Below are 18,210 nucleotides of genomic sequence, written 5' to 3' on the forward strand. Positions count from 1 at the left end.
CTCGTCATGTTGACACGTTGAAGTCATATGCATTTAGGATGAGCACAAAGAGATCATTGTTAGGGCGAATATTAGCCAACATCAGATTTTCTCTGAGATTAAAGGGGTAAATCTATAAGAAAAACACTGTCACACCCATAGGGGGGATTATGAAGTGGTTCAAGCACAGAACTTTCAAACAGGAGACAAAGGGTTGAATCCCATGTAACATGAAATGAGAAATGTTGACTATTTATTTTCAATGTATATGATAGCAGAGCTGCTGAATACACACTCTGTCAATACACTTCAGCAGAACAACTCGACAGACTTGTTTGTGTTAACTACAAATTTCACCATTGCTGAGACATCCAGGAATAATCTCCTGGGTGCAAACGGCATTGTTAAATATGGACACCCAGGTGCAAATAGCATCTGCCTTTACAGAAAGCATTTAGGTGCATGATGAACTCCTTCAACCACCCCAAGTGACAGCACACCTAACAGCCTGACCACAGAAACAATGAAAGGATGGGGACAATGAAAGAGAGAAAAATGGAAACTGAGAAACCTGCTGCATTTCCTGTTGTGGGAGTCGGCATGTCGTCAACTGTCTCCCTTAGGAAGGACCCGAATTTTGAGGTTTTGGCAAAGACCTGGATATCAGCGCGGGCTGATTTACTTTGACTCATTGTTACAATGGCCACTTGGAACCAAGATGAGTCTGACTTACACAGCAGAGGGCTGCCTTGATCCTCCTGCAGAAATAAAAACACAGGATTCATTGTAAGTGAGGTTGACAAGCCTACGCTCTGATGACAAGGTGAGCAGATTATACGAACTGTGGTAGATGGGAAAACTTCATTTTACCTGTTGAAGGTCCATAGCATAAGTGCAAATGTTCTCTGCATCAGAATCGCTCCCACAACTTGCAACTTGAGTTTCAAGGTCTCGAAGGCTTGAGCCAGCTTTAGCAGTGCCTGGAAAAATCACATAAACTCACATAAATACAACTGCCATCATCACATTATGCCTGTATATGATCAGGCAACTATTAAAATCCTACAGATATTAAATAAAATAAATATAAATAAATTAAATATCATACAGGCAACAAACACAAAAGCTTAATAATAAAGGCTTACCTGTGCTCTTGCTGCCCTTGCCCCATCCTGCCACCCAGCATTTCGTGCCAATGGGGAAGGATCTGGAATTGCTGACATCTGTACACACAGGCTGGATATAATCCTGGAGATTGACCCGCTTACTCAGCCTCAGCAACGCAATATTGATACCTGGCAACTGGCTAACTAAAATCCTCTTTACACCCACAGACATCTCAAACTCGTCAGAGCCGTTCACAGGTCGCTGACCCACAAACACTCTCCACTCACTGGCATCTGGTTTGGAGCTGTAACAAGGATAAAAATGTTCAGTGATTTCAGTCCTAAATGTCTTACATAATTAATGAATGAAAAAAAAAACAACCCAAAAAACCTGTACTTACCTAGAGAAACACTGCGCAGAGGTGAGGACAAACCTACGAGAGATGAGGGTTCCCCCACAAGTGTAGACGCCGTTTTTGTGGAGACTAACCATCCAGGGCCACATCCCTCCAGGCGCAACACCACTGTCACCGATAGCGCGGCTGTTCATGGGTGCTCTGCCACACACTTCCCCTAAATAGATAAAAAGAAAAAAAAGACGCAGATATATATAACAGATAAAAAGAAAAAATTCAAGGAAATTTCACCTAAATATTTATCCTCAGTACACTCACTTGCAGGGGTTGTTGCACTTTGGGTAGTAGTACTTGGTTTTGCCGTAATTGGTTTTGTCGTTGGTGTTGTGGCAACTGGCAGACCAGGACAGGTGTAGCTACTTCAGCATCCAGCCCACTGGAGGTGAAGCGGACAAAGCCTGGCTTATCAGAGCTGATGTGGGAGTCGATCCAGGACTGGTATCTGGACACTCTGGCGTACACTCCCGGCAGATTGGGCCGAGCACAGCCAAAACCAAAACTAACTATTCCAGACTGGATCCAGACGGGGCCCTGCTTGTTCACCATCGGACCTCCTGAGTCACCCTGAGGAGACGGAGAGGACACGTCTGAGGATTTCACTAAGTCCTAAACACATTTACCAACAAGTGAGAGATTGAATGAAGCAGCCTACCTGACATGAGTCTTTGCCTCCTGCCAGAACACCAGCACAGATCATGTTGTCTGTGACTGTGCCGACTCCATTGAGACAGTTACACTGTCTGTTCCCCAGAACTGGCACCTCCACTTCTTGCAGAGTTTCAGGGAACGGTAATGACACTGAGGGAGCAACGAGAAGAGAGACAGTTCACACATCTATCAGCTGTTTATAGGACACTGAAACTGAACTGTTTGTCAGCAACAAGCAGACTCACCTCCCTCCTGGACTGCACCAAAGCCAGTGACCCAGCTATCAGTCCCGTTGTTGAACACACTGTCACTGGCTGCCAGACACACAGGTCTGATGTAGTCTGTGAATGTGACTGCTGAGGAGAGTCTGAGCAGAGCAATGTCGTTGTCGCTGGTGGAACTGTCATAACCTGGGTGTAGCACGATCTCAGCAACACTTCTGGACACTTCGTTTGGGTTGTTGCCCTGCAGGTTCTGACGACCCAGAGAAACCTGCCATCTAGAAGTACTTGTGCTGAGGTAGAAATGACAAAAAAAGTTTTAGTTTTAGGGTTAATATGGACCAAAAGTAAAACTAAGGAATGAGACACTTAACAGGTTTTTTTTTTTTTTTCATATTTCAGTTTCTCACCTGGAGAAGCAGTGAGCAGCAGACATCACCCACTCTCTGTTGATGAGGGAACCACCACAAACATGGCTGCCAAATCTCTGCAGACTAACCTGCCAGGGCCAACTTCCAGCTGGAGCGTCTTCACCTCCAACTATCCTGTTGTTCAGAGGAGTGATGCCACACACTGCAAACAACAAGGCACAGAAATACAACTGTGAACTAGCACAAAAACACTCACAATAATTTAAGAACTTATGAAACCAAATGCAACTGGGAGCAGCGGTGATAACAAGAATGTATTTCCTGCAGAAAATGCAACGTGAATGCTGAAAGCTGAATGCATTTCAAAGCATCATGGACATGCAGAACCAATCAGACACAGACACTATGATGATTATTAGCTTCATATCAGTATGGTTTGTACATTTCTGATAATGGAGACACTTAATAGGAGCATCAGAGCAGACATTGGGGTGCACAGCATGACACCACATGCTAATATGAGAGGGCTGAAATCAACATATATACTGAACAAATTGTTCCCTGAACTGTCACTCTACAAACAAGAGACAACTATAAATGCATATTCAGAGGACTGCTGTAATCAGGATACTTACATTCAGCACTTGATGCTGTGGATCCTGAATCTATAGTCGTGTCTGGTCCTGCAGTAGCAGGAAGAGTAACAGCAGGAGCTGGCAGACCAGGACAGGTGTAGCTGCTGTCAGCATCCAGCCCACTGGAGGTGAAGCGGACAAAGCCTGGCTTATCAGAGCTGATGTGGGAGTCGATCCAGGACTGGTATCTGGACACTCTGGCGTACACTCCCGGCAGATTGGGCCGAGCACAGCCAAAACCAAAACTAACTATTCCAGACTGGATCCAGACGGGGCCCTGCTGGTTCACCATCGGACCTCCTGAGTCACCCTGAGGAGATGGGGAGGACACGTCTGAGGATTTCACTAAGTCCTAAACACATTTACCAACAAGTGAGAGATTGAATGAAGCAGCCTACCTGACATGAGTCTTTGCCTCCTGCCAGAACACCAGCACAGATCATGTTGTCTGTGACTGTACCGACTCCATTGAGACAGTTACACTGTCTGTTCCCCAGAACTGGCACCTCCACTTCTTGCAGAGTTTCAGGGAACGGTAATGACACTGAGGGAGCAACGAGAAGAGAGACAATTCACACATCCATCAGCTGTTTCATAGGACACTGAAACTGAACTGTTTGTCAGCAACAAGCAGACTCACCTCCCTCCTGGACTGCACCAAAGCCAGTGACCCAGCTATCAGTCCCGTTGTTGAACACACTGTCACTGGCTGCCAGACACACAGGTCTGATGTAGTCTGTGAATGTGACTGCTGAGGAGAGTCTGAGCAGAGCAATGTCGTTGTCGCTGGTGGAACTGTCATAACCTGGGTGTAGCACGATCTCAGCAACACTTCTGGACACTTCGTTTGGGTTGTTGCCCTGCAGGTTCTGACGACCCAGAGAAACCTGCCATCTAGAAGTACTTGTGCTGAGGTAGAAATGACAAAAAAAGTTTTTAGTTTTAGTGTTAACATGAACCAAAAGTAAAACTAAAGAATGAGACACTTAACATGTTTTTTTTTTTTTTTCATATTTCAGTTTCTCACCTGGAGAAGCAGTGAGCAGCAGACATCACCCACTCTCTGTTGATGAGGGAACCACCACAAACATGGCTGCCAAATCTCTGCAGACTAACCTGCCAGGGCCAACTTCCAGCTGGAGCGTCTTCACCTCCAACTATCCTGTTGTTCAGGGGAGTGATGCCACACACTGCAAACAACAAGGCACAGAAATACAACTGTGAACTAGCACAAAAACACTCACAATAATTTAAGAACTTATGAAACTAAATGCAACTGGGAGCAGCGGTGATAACAAGAATGTATTTCCTACAGAAAATGCAACGTGAATGCTGAAAGCTGAATGCATTTCAAAGCATTATGGACATGCAGAACCAATCAGACACAGACACTATGATGATTATTAGCTTCATATCAGTAATGGTTTGTACATTTCTGATAATGGAGACACTAAATGGGAGCATCAGAGCAGACACTGGGGTGCACAGCATGACGTCACATGCTAATATGAGAAGACTGACATCAACATATACAGTATACTGACAAATTGTTCCCTGAACTGTCACTCTACAAACAAGAGACAACTATAAATGCATATTCAGAGGACTGCTGTAATCAGGATACTTACATTCAGCACTTGATGCTGTGGATCCTGAATCTATAGTCGTGTCTGGTCCTGCAGTAGCAGGAAGAGTAACAGCAGGAGCTGGCAGACCAGGACAGGTGTAGCTGCTGTCAGCATCCAGCCCACTGGAGGTGAAGCGGACAAAGCCTGGCTTATCAGAGCTGATGTGGGAGTCGATCCAGGACTGGTATCTGGACACTCTGGCGTACACTCCCGGCAGATTGGGCCGAGCACAGCCAAACCCAAAACTAACTATTCCAGACTGGATCCAGACGGGGCCCTGCTGGTTCACCATCGGACCTCCTGAGTCACCCTGAGGAGACGGGGAGGACACGTCTGAGGATTTCACTAAGTCCTAAACACATTTACCAACAAGTGAGAGATTGAATGAAGCAGCCTACCTGACATGAGTCTTTGCCTCCTGCCAGAACACCAGCACAGATCATGTTGTCTGTGACTGTGCCGACTCCATTGAGACAGTTACACTGTCTGTTCCCCAGAACTGGCACCTCCACTTCTTGCAGAGTTTCAGGGAACGGTAATGACACTGAGGGAGCAACGAGAAGAGAGACAATTCACACATCCATCAGCTGTTTATAGGACACTGAAACTGAACTGTTTGTCAGCAACAAGCAGACTCACCTCCCTCCTGGACTGCACCAAAGCCAGTGACCCAGCTATCAGTCCCGTTGTTGAACACACTGTCACTGGCTGCCAGACACACAGGTCTGATGTAGTCTGTGAATGTGACTGCTGAGGAGAGTCTGAGCAGAGCAATGTCGTTGTCGCTGGTGGAACTGTCATAACCTGGGTGTAGCACGATCTCAGCAACACTTCTGGACACTTCGTTTGGGTTGTTGCCCTGCAGGTTCTGACGACCCAGAGAAACCTGCCATCTAGAAGTACTTGTGCTGAGGTAGAAATGACAAAACGTTTTAGTTTTAGGGTTAACATGGACCAAAAGTAAAACTAAGGAATGAGACACTTAACACGTTTTATTATATTTTTTTTTTTTTTCATATTTCAGTTTCTCACCTGGAGAAGCAGTGAGCAGCAGACATCACCCACTCTCTGTTGATGAGGGAACCACCACAAACATGGCTGCCAAATCTCTGCAGACTAACCTGCCAGGGCCAACTTCCAGCTGGAGCGTCTTCACCTCCAACTATCCTGTTGTTCAGAGGAGTGATGCCACACACTGCAAACAACAAGGCACAGAAATACAACTGTAAACTAGCACAAAAACACTCACAATAATTTAAGAACTTATGAAACCAAATGCAACTGGGAGCAGCGGTGATAACAAGAATGTATTTCCTGCAGAAAATGCAACGTGAATGCTGAAAGCTGAATGCATTTCAAAGCATCATGGACATGCAGAACCAATCAGACACAGACACTATGATGATTATTAGCTTCATATCAGTATGGTTTGTACATTTCTGATAATGGAGACACTCAATGGGAGCATCAGAGCAGACACTGGGGTGCACAGCATGACACCACATGCTAATATGAGAAGACTGACATCAACATATACAGTATACTGAAATTGTTCCCTGAACTGTCACTCTACAAACCAGAGACAACTATAAATGCATATTCAGAGGACTGCTGTAATCAGGATACTTACATTCAGCACTTGATGCTGTGGATCCTGAATCTATAGTCGTGTCTGGTCCTGCAGTAGCAGGAAGAGTAACAGCAGGAGCTGGCAGACCAGGACAGGTGTAGCTGCTGTCAGCATCCAGCCCACTGGAGGTGAAGCGGACAAAGCCTGGCTTATCAGAGCTGATGTGGGAGTCGATCCAGGACTGGTATCTGGACACTCTGGCGTACACTCCCGGCAGATTGGGCCGAGCACAGCCAAAACCAAAACTAACTATTCCAGACTGGATCCAGACGGGGCCCTGCTGGTTCACCATCGGACCTCCTGAGTCACCCTGAGGAGATGGGAGGACACGTCTGAGGATTTCACTAAGTCCTAAACACATTTACCAACAAGTGAGAGATTGAATGAAGCAGCCTACCTGACATGAGTCTTTGCCTCCTGCCAGAACACCAGCACAGATCATGTTGTCTGTGACTGTGCCGACTCCATTGAGACAGTTACACTGTCTGTTCCCCAGAACTGGCACCTCCACTTCTTGCAGAGTTTCAGGGAACGGTAATGACACTGAGGGAGCAACGAGAAGAGAGACAATTCACACATCCATCAGCTGTTTATAGGACACTGAAACTAAACTGTTTGTCAGCAACAAGCAGACTCACCTCCCTCCTGGACTGCACCAAAGCCAGTGACCCAGCTATCAGTCCCGTTGTTGAACACACTGTCACTGGCTGCCAGACACACAGGTCTGATGTAGTCTGTGAATGTGACTGCTGAGGAGAGTCTGAGCAGAGCAATGTCGTTGTCGCTGGTGGAACTGTCATAACCTGGGTGTAGCACGATCTCAGCAAACACTTCTGGACACTTCGTTTGGGTTGTTGCCCTGCAGGTTCTGACGACCCAGAGAAACCTGCCATCTAGAAGTACTTGTGCTGAGGTAGAAATGGCAAAAAAAGTTTTAGTTTTAGGGGAAATCATGGACCAAAAGTAAAACTAAAGAATGAGACACTTAACACGTTTTATTTTATTATTTTTTTTCATATTTCAGTTTCTCACCTGGAGAAGCAGTGAGCAGCAGACATCACCCACTCTCTGTTGATGAGGGAACCACCACAAACATGGCTGCCAAATCTCTGCAGACTAACCTGCCAGGGCCAACTTCCAGCTGGAGCGTCTTCACCTCCAACTATCCTGTTGTTCAGAGGAGTGATGCCACACACTGCAAACAACAAGGCACAGAAATACAACTGTGAAACTAGCACAAAAACACTCACAATAATTTAAGAACTTATGAAACCAAATGCAACTGGGAGCAGTGGTGATAACAAGAATGTATTTCCCCAGAAAATGCAACGTGAATGCTGAAAGCTGAACGCATTTCAAAGCATCATGGACATGCAGAACCAATCAGACACAGACACTATGATGATTATTAGCTTCATATCAGTATGGTTTGTACATTTCTGATCATGGAGACACTCAATGGGAGCATCAGAGCAGACACTGGGGTGCACAGCATGACACCACATGCTAATATGAGAGGGCTGAAATCAACATATATACTGAACAAATTGTTCCCTGAACTGTCACTCTACAAACAAGAGACAACTATAAATGCATATTCAGAGGACTGCTGTAATCAGGATACTTACATTCAGCACTTGATGCTGTGGATCCTGAATCTATAGTTGTGTCTGGTCCTGCAGTAGCAGGAAGAGTAACAGCAGGAGCTGGCAGACCAGGACAGGTGTAGCTGCTGTCAGCATCCAGCCCACTGGAGGTGAAGCGGACAAAGCCTGGCTTATCAGAACTGATGTGGGAGTCGATCCAGGACTGGTATCTGGACACTCTGGCGTACACTCCCGGCAGATTGGGCCGAGCACAGCCAAAACCAAAACTAACTATTCCAGACTGGATCCAGACGGGGCCCTGCTGGTTCACCATCGGACCTCCTGAGTCACCCTGAGGAGACAGAGAGGACACGTCTGAGGATTTCACTAAGTCCTAAACACATTTACCAACAAGTGACAGACTGAATGAAGCAGCCTACCTGACATGAGTCTTTGCCTCCTGCCAGAACACCAGCACAGATCATGTTGTCTGTGACTGTACCGACTCCATTGAGACAGTTACACTGTCTGTTCCCCAGAACTGGCACCTCCACTTCTTGCAGAGTTTCAGGGAACGGTAATGACACTGAGGGAGAAATGAGAAGAGAGACAGTTCACACATCCATCGACTGTTTATAGGACACTGAAACTGAACTGTTTGTCAGCAACAAGCAGACTCACCTCCCTCCTGGACAGCGCCAAAGCCAGTGACCCAGCTATCAGTCCCGTTGTTGAACACACTGTCACTGGCTGCCAGACACACAGGTCTGATGTAGTCTGTGAATGTGACTGCTGAGGAGAGTCTGAGCAGAGCAATGTCGTTGTCGCTGGTGGAACTGTCATAACCTGGGTGTAGCACGATCTCAGCAACACTTCTGGACACTTCGTTTGGGTTGTTGCCCTGCAGGTTCTGACGACCCAGAGAAACCTGCCATCTAGAAGTACTTGTGCTGAGGTAGAAATGGCAAAAAAAGTTTTAGTTTTAGGGTTAACATGGACCAAAAGTAAAACTAAGGAATGAGACACTTAACACGTTTTATTATTATTTTTTTTTTCATATTTCAGTTTCTCACCTGGAGAAGCAGTGAGCAGCAGACATCACCCACTCTCTGTTGATGAGGGAACCACCACAAACATGGCTGCCAAATCTCTGCAGACTAACCTGCCAGGGCCAACTTCCAGCTGGAGCGTCTTCACCTCCAACTATCCTGTTGTTCAGGGGAGTGATGCCACACACTGCAAACAACAAGGCACAGAAATACAACTGTGAATTAGCACAAAAACACTCACAATAATTTAAGAACTTATGAAACTAAATGCAACTGGGAGCAGCGGTGATAACAAGAATGTATTTCCTGCAGAAAATGCAACGTGAATGCTGAAAGCTGAATGCATTTCAAAGCATCATGGACATGCAGAACCAATCAGACACAGACACTATGATGATTATTAGCTTCATATCAGTATGGTTTGTACATTTCTGATCATGGAGACACTCAATGGGAGCATCAGAGCAGACACTGGGGTGCACAGCATGACACCACATGCTAATATGAGAGGACTGAAATCAACATATACAGTATACTGAACAAATTGTTCCCTGAACTGTCACTCTACAAACAAGAGTCAACTATAAATGCATATTGAGAGGACTGCTGTAATCAGGATACTTACATTCAGCACTTGATGCTGTGGATCCTGAATCTATAGTTGTGTCTGGTCCTGCAGTAGCAGGAGAGTAACAGCAGGAGCTGGCAGACCAGGACAGGTGTAGCTGCTGTCAGCATCCAGCCCACTGGAGGTGAAGCGGACAAAGCCTGGCTTATCAGAGCTGATGTGGGAGTTGATCCAGGACTGGTATCTGGACACTCTGGCGTACACTCCCGGCAGATTGGGCCGAGCGCAGCCAAAACCAAAACTAACTATTCCAGACTGGATCCAGACGGGGCCCTGCTTGTTCACCATCGGACCTCCTGAGTCACCCTGAGGAGACGGGGAGGACACGTCTGAGGATTTCACTAAGTCCTAAACACATTTACCAACAAGTGAGAGATTGAATGAAGCAGCCTACCTGACATGAGTCTTTGCCTCCTGCCAGAACACCAGCACAGATCATGTTGTCTGTGACTGTACCGACTCCATTGAGACAGTTACACTGTCTGTTCCCCAGAACTGGCACCTCCACTTCTTGCAGAGTTTCAGGGAACGGTAATGACACTGAGGGAGCAACGAGAAGAGAGACAATTCACACATCCATCAGCTGTTTATAGGACACTGAAACTGAACTGTTTGTCAGCAACAAGCAGACTCACCTCCCTCCTGGACTGCACCAAAGCCAGTGACCCAGCTATCAGTCCCGTTGTTGAACACACTGTCACTGGCTGCCAGACACACAGGTCTGATGTAGTCTGTGAATGTGACTGCTGAGGAGAGTCTGAGCAGAGCAATGTCGTTGTCGCTGGTGGAACTGTCATAACCTGGGTGTAGCACGATCTCAGCAACACTTATGGACACTTCGTTTGGGTTGTTGCCCTGCAGGTTCTGACGACCCAGAGAAACCTGCCATCTAGAAGTACTTGTGCTGAGGTAGAAATGACAAAAAAAGTTTTAGTTTTAGGGTAAACATGACCCAAAAGCAAAACTAAGGACTGAAACACTTAACAGGTTTTTTTTTTTTTTTTTTTTCATATTTCAGTTTCTCACCTGGAGAAGCAGTGAGCAGCAGACATCACCCACTCTCTGTGTTGATGAGGGAACCACCACAAACATGGCTGCCAAATCTCTGCAGACTAACCTGCCAGGGCCAACTTCCAGCTGGAGCGTCTTCACCTCCAACTATCTTGTTGTTCAGGGAGTGATGCCACACACTGCAAACAACAAGGCACAGAAATACAACTGTAAACTAGCACAAAAACACTCACAATAATTTAAGAACTTATGAAACTAAATGCAACTGGGAGCAGCGGTGACAACAAGAATGTATTTCCTGCAGAAAATGCAACATGAAGGCTGAAAGCTGAATGCATTTCAAAGCATCATGGACATGCAGAACCAATCAGACACAGACACTATGATGATTATTAGCTTCATATCAGTATGGTTTGTACATTTCTGATAATGGAGACACTCAATGGGAGCATCAGAGCAGACACTGGGGTGCACAGCATGACACACATGCTAATATGAGAGGACTGACATCAACATATATATACTGACAATTGTTCCCTGAACTATCACTCTACAAACAAGAGACAACTATAAATGCATATTCAGAGGACTGCTGTAATCAGGATACTTACATTCAGCACTTGATGCTGTGGATCCTGAATCTATAGTCGTGTCTGGTCCTGCAGTAGCAGGAAGAGTAACAGCAGGAGCTGGCAGACCAGGACAGGTGTAGCTGCTGTCAGCATCCAGCCCACTGGAGGTGAAGCGGACAAAGCCTGGCTTATCAGAGCTGATGTGGGAGTCGATCCAGGACTGGTATCTGGACACTCTGGCGTACACTCCCGGCAGATTGGGCCGAGCACAGCCAAACCCAAAACTAACTATTCCAGACTGGATCCAGACGGGGCCCTGCTGGTTCACCATCGGACCTCCTGAGTCACCCTGAGGAGACGGGGAGGACACGTCTGAGGATTTCACTAAGTCCTAAACACATTTACCAACAAGTGAGAGATTGAATGAAGCAGCCTACCTGACATGAGTCTTTGCCTCCTGCCAGAACACCAGCACAGATCATGTTGTCTGTGACTGTACCGACTCCATTGAGACAGTTACACTGTCTGTTCCCCAGAACTGGCACCTCCACTTCTTGCAGAGTTTCAGGGAACGGTAATGACACTGAGGGAGCAACGAGAAGAGAGACAATTCACACATCCATCAGCTGTTTATAGGACACTGAAACTGAACTGTTTGTCAGCAACAAGCAGACTCACCTCCCTCCTGGACTGCACCAAAGCCAGTGACCCAGCTATCAGTCCCGTTGTTGAACACACTGTCACTGGCTGCCAGACACACAGGTCTGATGTAGTCTGTGAATGTGACTGCTGAGGAGAGTCTGAGCAGAGCAATGTCGTTGTCGCTGGTGGAACTGTCATAACCTGGGTGTAGCACGATCTCAGCAACACTTCTGGACACTTCGTTTGGGTTGTTGCCCTGCAGGTTCTGACGACCCAGAGAAACCTGCCATCTAGAAGTACTTGTGCTGAGGCAGAAATGACAAAAATGTTTTTAGTTTTAGTGTTAACATGAACCAAAAGTAAAACTAAGGAATGAGACACTTAACAGTTTTTTTTTTTTTTTTTTTTTTTATATTTCAGTTTCTCACCTGGAGAAGCAGTGAGCAGCAGACATCACCCACTCTCTGTTGATGAGGGAACCACCACAAACATGGCTGCCAAATCTCTGCAGACTAACCTGCCAGGGCCAACTTCCAGCTGGAGCGTCTTCACCTCCAACTATCCTGTTGTTCAGGGAGTGATGCCACACACTGCAAACAAAGGTCCTCTAATAAGTGTTGATCTTAAATTAAGTGTGCTAACCCAAACATAGAAAGTAAATTAAGTGATAAATGCAACATAAAAAACGGTACAGCACTAATAAACATGGATTTCTAAGTACACTTGAAGTCTAGAATTCAAACTAAGCACGCTGATCAGTAGTTCAAGCGTGTATGAGAGATTTGCATTTTTCTGTCTTTGGTGACTCCTACTGGCAGCATCAAACAAGACAGATTGCCAAACAGAAGTGTTAACCTTGACCATTCATTCTTTCACTACATAAAGAGCGTGACTATTTTTAACAGGATTGTCATCTTTTTCTTACAAAAAGCTATTAAGAGAAGATTATTACAAATATATATATATCATTAATAAAAAACAGCTAAAGCATGAAGTAACTTCAATTCAAAACCACTATTTTCCACAGTTGTGTGTCAGCATCATTCTTTATTTTACCGCTGGGGGGCTAAGAGAGAATAAATTTACAGATTTTAGAAATATTACACTGCTTCTAATACTGAAAGAATAACACACAAATAATCATGCATATTCAACATACTGTGGTGTTCTGCTTACTTACATTCAGCACTGGGTGTGGTATATGCATGAACTGTGGTTTCGGATACTGGCTCTGTGGCTGTAACATCTGGTCCTGCAGTAGCAGGAAGAGTAACAGCAGGAGCTGGCAGACCAGGACAGGTGTAGCTGCTGTCAGCATCCAGCCCACTGGAGGTGAAGCGGACAAAGCCTGGCTTGTCAGAGCTGATGTGGGAGTCGATCCAGGACTGGTATCTGGACACTCTGGCGTACACTCCCGGCAGATTGGGCCGAGCACAGCCAAACCCAAAACTAACTATTCCAGACTGGATCCAGACGGGGCCCTGCTTGTTCACCATCGGACCTCCTGAGTCACCCTGAGGAGATGGGGAGGACACGTCTGAGGATTTCACTAAGTCCTAAACACATTTACCAACAAGTGACGGATTGAATGAAGCAGCCTACCTGACATGAGTCTTTGCCTCCTGCCAGAACACCAGCACAGATCATGTTGTCTGTGACTGTGCCGACTCCATTGAGACAGTTACACTGTCTGTTCCCCAGAACTGGCACCTCCACTTCTTGCAGAGTTCCAGGGAAGGGAAGGGGTACTGAAACATAAGAAAAATATGTATGTATATACAGGATCTTATTGGACTGTGTCATGTAGCAAAAAGGCAGGAAAAATCTCTTAAACCTTGACTTATACAACTCTCTCCTGAAAACAAAAAAAAAGAAAAAAAAAAGACTGTAAAAACAACATGGCTGAATCGACTGTGTAAATATTGGATATTTAAGCATGTGCGTAACTGTGCAGCTGCTACAAGTCTAAATCACCTATACATGTTTACATCCTCACCTCCCTCCTGGACCGCGCCCCAGCCAGTGACCCAGCTATCAGTCCCGTTGTTGAACACACTGTCACTGGCTGCCAGACACACAGGTCTGATGTAGTCTGTGAATGTGACTGCTGAGGAGAGTCTGAGCAGAGCAATGTCGTTGTCGCTGGTGGAACTGTCATAACCTGGGTGTAGCACGATCTCAGCAACAGTTATGGACACTTCGTTTGGGTTGTTGCCCTGCAGGTTCTGACGACCTAACGATATGCTCCATCCTCCTGGCTCTGAGCTGAAGGTAAAATATAATAAGAAATATTAATAGTGGAATTAGGGCACAAGCTGGCATAGAAATGTGTGTATATGTACTGGTTCACCCTGCTTCCAGGAATGTCAAGTATTTCAGTATTTAGAAATTTCCCCCCTGATACTCCTTCTTAGACAAATATTGGTCAAATGCCAGTCCTGACTGAATCATTTTAATGATAAAGACCATGTTGAGGCTTGTATCACTCACCTGGAGAAGCAGTGAGCAGCAGACATCACCCACTCTTTGTTTATAAGGGAACCACCACAAAAATGGCCACCAAATATCTGCACACTCGCTTGCCATGGCCAACTTCCAGGTTGTGCATCTTGACCTCCGACTATCCTGTTGTTCAAGGGAGCAGTGCCACATACTGAAAAAAACATCAGAATAGATTAGATTAGATAGATTACAGAACAAATTTTAGAAGCTAAATCAGTGAAAACATTTTAAATTAATTAAGTATGCTGACATGTCAGGCCTCCGCAGGACCCAGTTGTTCAGGTTTTTCATCAGAGTTTATCAACAATTTAAAATTGGTTGTTTAAAAGAAAAAACAAGATTCTAAAACTGGATTAGATAAAGTAATCTGGTGTTAATTTTGATATGGATAAAACCTTCAGTATGTATTGTTCAAAACTTTTAGTAAGATTGGGATTAAAAACAAACAAAAACTCCTGATCCTGATCCCAGCAAAAGCATGGATTCAGAATTAGGAAAAAAATAATACAACTTTAAAATGAAAAAAAGATTTTCAATTGGTTAGTAAATGTATACTTATTTATGTTATGCACCTGATTTGATGAACCATTACAGTGATAAAGAATATAGACCTTGGGCTACCTATAATGCCTTTCAGTAGAGTTATGTTTAAACAAAAAAGGGATTTAGTCCCCATAAAACAATCCCCAAATAGCAGGCAAAATCATAAAAGAAATACAGATATAAAAATAAGTTAAACATTTTATAATAATTACAATAACACAGTCAAAAGTAGTTTGAACAACTGCACACCTGTGCTGTTTTCCCTCGTCAATTACAAACACAAAAAGTATCCCCGTGCTGGCTATTCTACCTGTTGTTCTTTCCATGGTCAGTAGCCTACATTGTAATATTTAGTCCCATTTACAGAACTGGTTATTGGAATTTGGTCTTGAAAAGTTTGTGTCTGGATCAGGTTCATCCAGTTCAATGTTGCTTTAAAAACGCAGCTCAAAAGTAAAATGGATCATCTGATCCTGGATAGCAAACCATGATCTTTCCAAATCCTAATCTCTCTTCTCATCCAGATTATTTTTTTGATCAGTTTGGCCCTGGTTGTTACTGGCATAAAAAAAAACACATTTTTCTTCACTTGGAAAACAGTGAAATGTAAAAGCAATATGGAACCTAGACATTTAAATTGATATTCAATGTTTTCAACTCACCATCAAGTTGAGCATGTGACTCTAGGAAAAAGACAAACAAATGGGTTAGAAAATCAATCTGAGTAGTCTGAGGTATTTTTTAAGGGCAACACCCCAATAGAAAAGAAACATATTACATACCTGTTTTTCAAAAACATACCCTATTTGAACAATTAAACTTGAAACAAAATCTATGTTATTTCATCATAGCATTCGGCTTGCTAAGGATCGGCAATCTTTGATATCTAAAGACCTATTTTGGCTAAATAAATTAATGAAAAAATTTTAAAAAATTAAATCTGTATGGAGCCACAAAGCATATCTGAGCTGATAATGGGCATTCATTATTGTTTTACCAAAAAGTGTCTGCTCTGCAGTGGGCTATTTATGATTATTTGATACTGAAACTTTGCAGCGTTGGTGGTGAAAGCAAACAAATCTGTCCACACACTATTAAATTCTTTGTTTTCCTCCAAGCCTTGTCCATTTTTGGATTTGGATTCCATAGTTAGCCTTGGGAGACTAACCAACACTATTGATGTCCAACAAAATTTAGAGGAAACGGCAACAAATTTAAAGTAATAAGTGCCAAGCTTCATATGTATGATGCATTCTTTGGTTAATGAAACATTAATAACAGTTTTTATTCTGTGTGTAGGCTGATCATTTTTGCAATGACAGAATGTGAAATCACTTTAGATCTTACAACAGTGATGTGTCAAAATTATGATCTTATAAAAATAACCTTTATTTCATTTTCTGTCAAAGCCACATGAGGCCACTGGAGAGGAGCTTAAGAGCCGCATGTGGCTCCAGAGCTGCAGGTTGCCTACCACTGAGCTCAAATATATATTAGACTTTATTAGATTAAAATGTACAGGTTTCCCATTGAAATCATGCCTCACAAACAACATTCAACCACTTTCATGTTCCATGATCACAAGACAATGCCAGCAAGCCAAGGTCAAGATCAAACAGCCTTAAAAGTAACATTAATGGGCAGGAAGATTATTTAAAATAAAACAAAAAGTTCATCTTAAACTCAGCCTACACCTGTATATTAAACTATTTTGCTAGTTGCTAACTATTTTGTTAGTCAAATCTAAGTGTGACTTACCTGCAGATAAAAGGCTTGCTAAAGTCAACACGCAGATCCACTTGTGCACAGCCATTGTGTGACTACACGGTTCACGTTTGTCACTCTTTATATGCCTGGTTTGACCTGTCACCTGCCACTAGGAGTGCTCCTCCCACGAGGCACCCCACCTAAAATCTGAGCAGTTTCCTTGTTACTTTTGCTTAATTTCTGGAAAAAAGCCTCCAGTTATCCAGTGATGTCATGTCATAGTACTCATATTAGAAACCACTGTTTAAGGTGGAAGCCCTTTCATTGTAAGAATTAAAGATGTAATGAGGATAGCTGGCTAATCACATGGACAGCTGGACTTTTTAAAAATCTAGATAGAAAATACTTTTGATTTTCATTTTTTTCAATGTGATATCTGGATGAAAAATTTGATTATTATAGCTGGTTTAATGACAGAGAATTGCCTGTTTCACAGTCTAAATAGAGCTTAATAGGACTCCATTAATGCATAACTTTTATGGCTGAACTTAATTTCTTCCATGGCCACACTGAAGGAGTGGACAAACCAGTCACATTTGGGACTTTTGCAAACCCAGTGCACATACCTGACATGTCCAGCAGTTGAGAAACAGCCAGCAGTGGAACATTTCTGAAGATGTGACAAAAGTTGTAGTGGTCATTGTTTGTGGAAGAATCGTGTATGTCAGCACCTTGGCTGTCTCTGTAGAGATAAAAATAGCATTTCAGAGACAAAACACCGTCTGGTTATGTCACTGCCGTCTTACAGGCTAGCTATTATCATGCCGATGTGACGGGACATAATCTTGACACTACTCATGACAGGTATTTATGACTCCAGTCACATGACTTACCCTCAAGTCACAAATTTAATGAATTTAGACTTGACTCAACAAGGACTTTAACATGAACAGGGTTTCCCTCACAGCCAAACACGATCAAAACATCTGCCACTACAAATTGATTTTCTATTTTCGGAGCCGGACCGTTCATAAGGAGCGTTACATAAATATATTTACTGTTCGGTTATGGATTGCGCCACACTGTCGGAGCATGGGGTGCAGAGTGCACTCTGGGCACAGACGGAGTAGCAGAACATCAGGTGCAGTGAAAGTAACACTTAACCATTCACTGTGCTGGGTCTTAAAGTTTGTTTTCACTTTCCTGTGCAGCAGCTGCTCCTCTCATCCACTGATCTGATCAGCTCTGACCGGATCTGCAGATCAATTATTCACTCAACTCAATCTCCTCTAACTGCTGCACTTCCTTCATGATGCCGCAAATGTTCAAATTTAGA

The 18,210-nt window shown here is 44.0% G+C and overlaps 1 protein-coding gene across 1 annotated transcript; it reads right to left on the bottom strand.

The window, feature by feature from the left end:
- Positions 1-444: 444 nt before the first annotated feature.
- On the bottom strand, positions 445-16,995 carry LOC121958385. The gene is given in 32 exon segments (XM_042507278.1): positions 445-737; positions 850-959; positions 1,125-1,390; positions 1,487-1,658; positions 1,760-1,864; positions 1,867-2,065; positions 2,154-2,299; positions 2,395-2,663; positions 2,781-2,943; positions 3,377-3,686; positions 3,775-3,920; positions 4,017-4,285; positions 4,404-4,566; positions 5,005-5,314; positions 5,403-5,548; positions 5,644-5,912; positions 6,037-6,199; positions 6,635-6,944; positions 7,032-7,177; positions 7,273-7,459; positions 7,461-7,542; positions 7,667-7,829; positions 8,263-8,572; positions 8,661-8,806; positions 8,902-9,170; positions 9,294-9,456; positions 13,303-13,636; positions 13,725-13,870; positions 14,119-14,387; positions 14,613-14,775; positions 15,830-15,850; positions 16,926-16,995. Coding segments are annotated over 32 exon segments (6,228 nt in total). The 5' UTR covers positions 16,981-16,995; the 3' UTR covers positions 445-479.
- Positions 16,996-18,210: the final 1,215 nt, after the last annotated feature.

The sequence above is a fragment of the Plectropomus leopardus genome, chromosome 19 (assembly GCF_008729295.1).
Source record: "Plectropomus leopardus isolate mb chromosome 19, YSFRI_Pleo_2.0, whole genome shotgun sequence".
In the NCBI taxonomy this organism is placed as follows: domain Eukaryota; kingdom Metazoa; phylum Chordata; class Actinopteri; order Perciformes; family Serranidae; genus Plectropomus; species Plectropomus leopardus.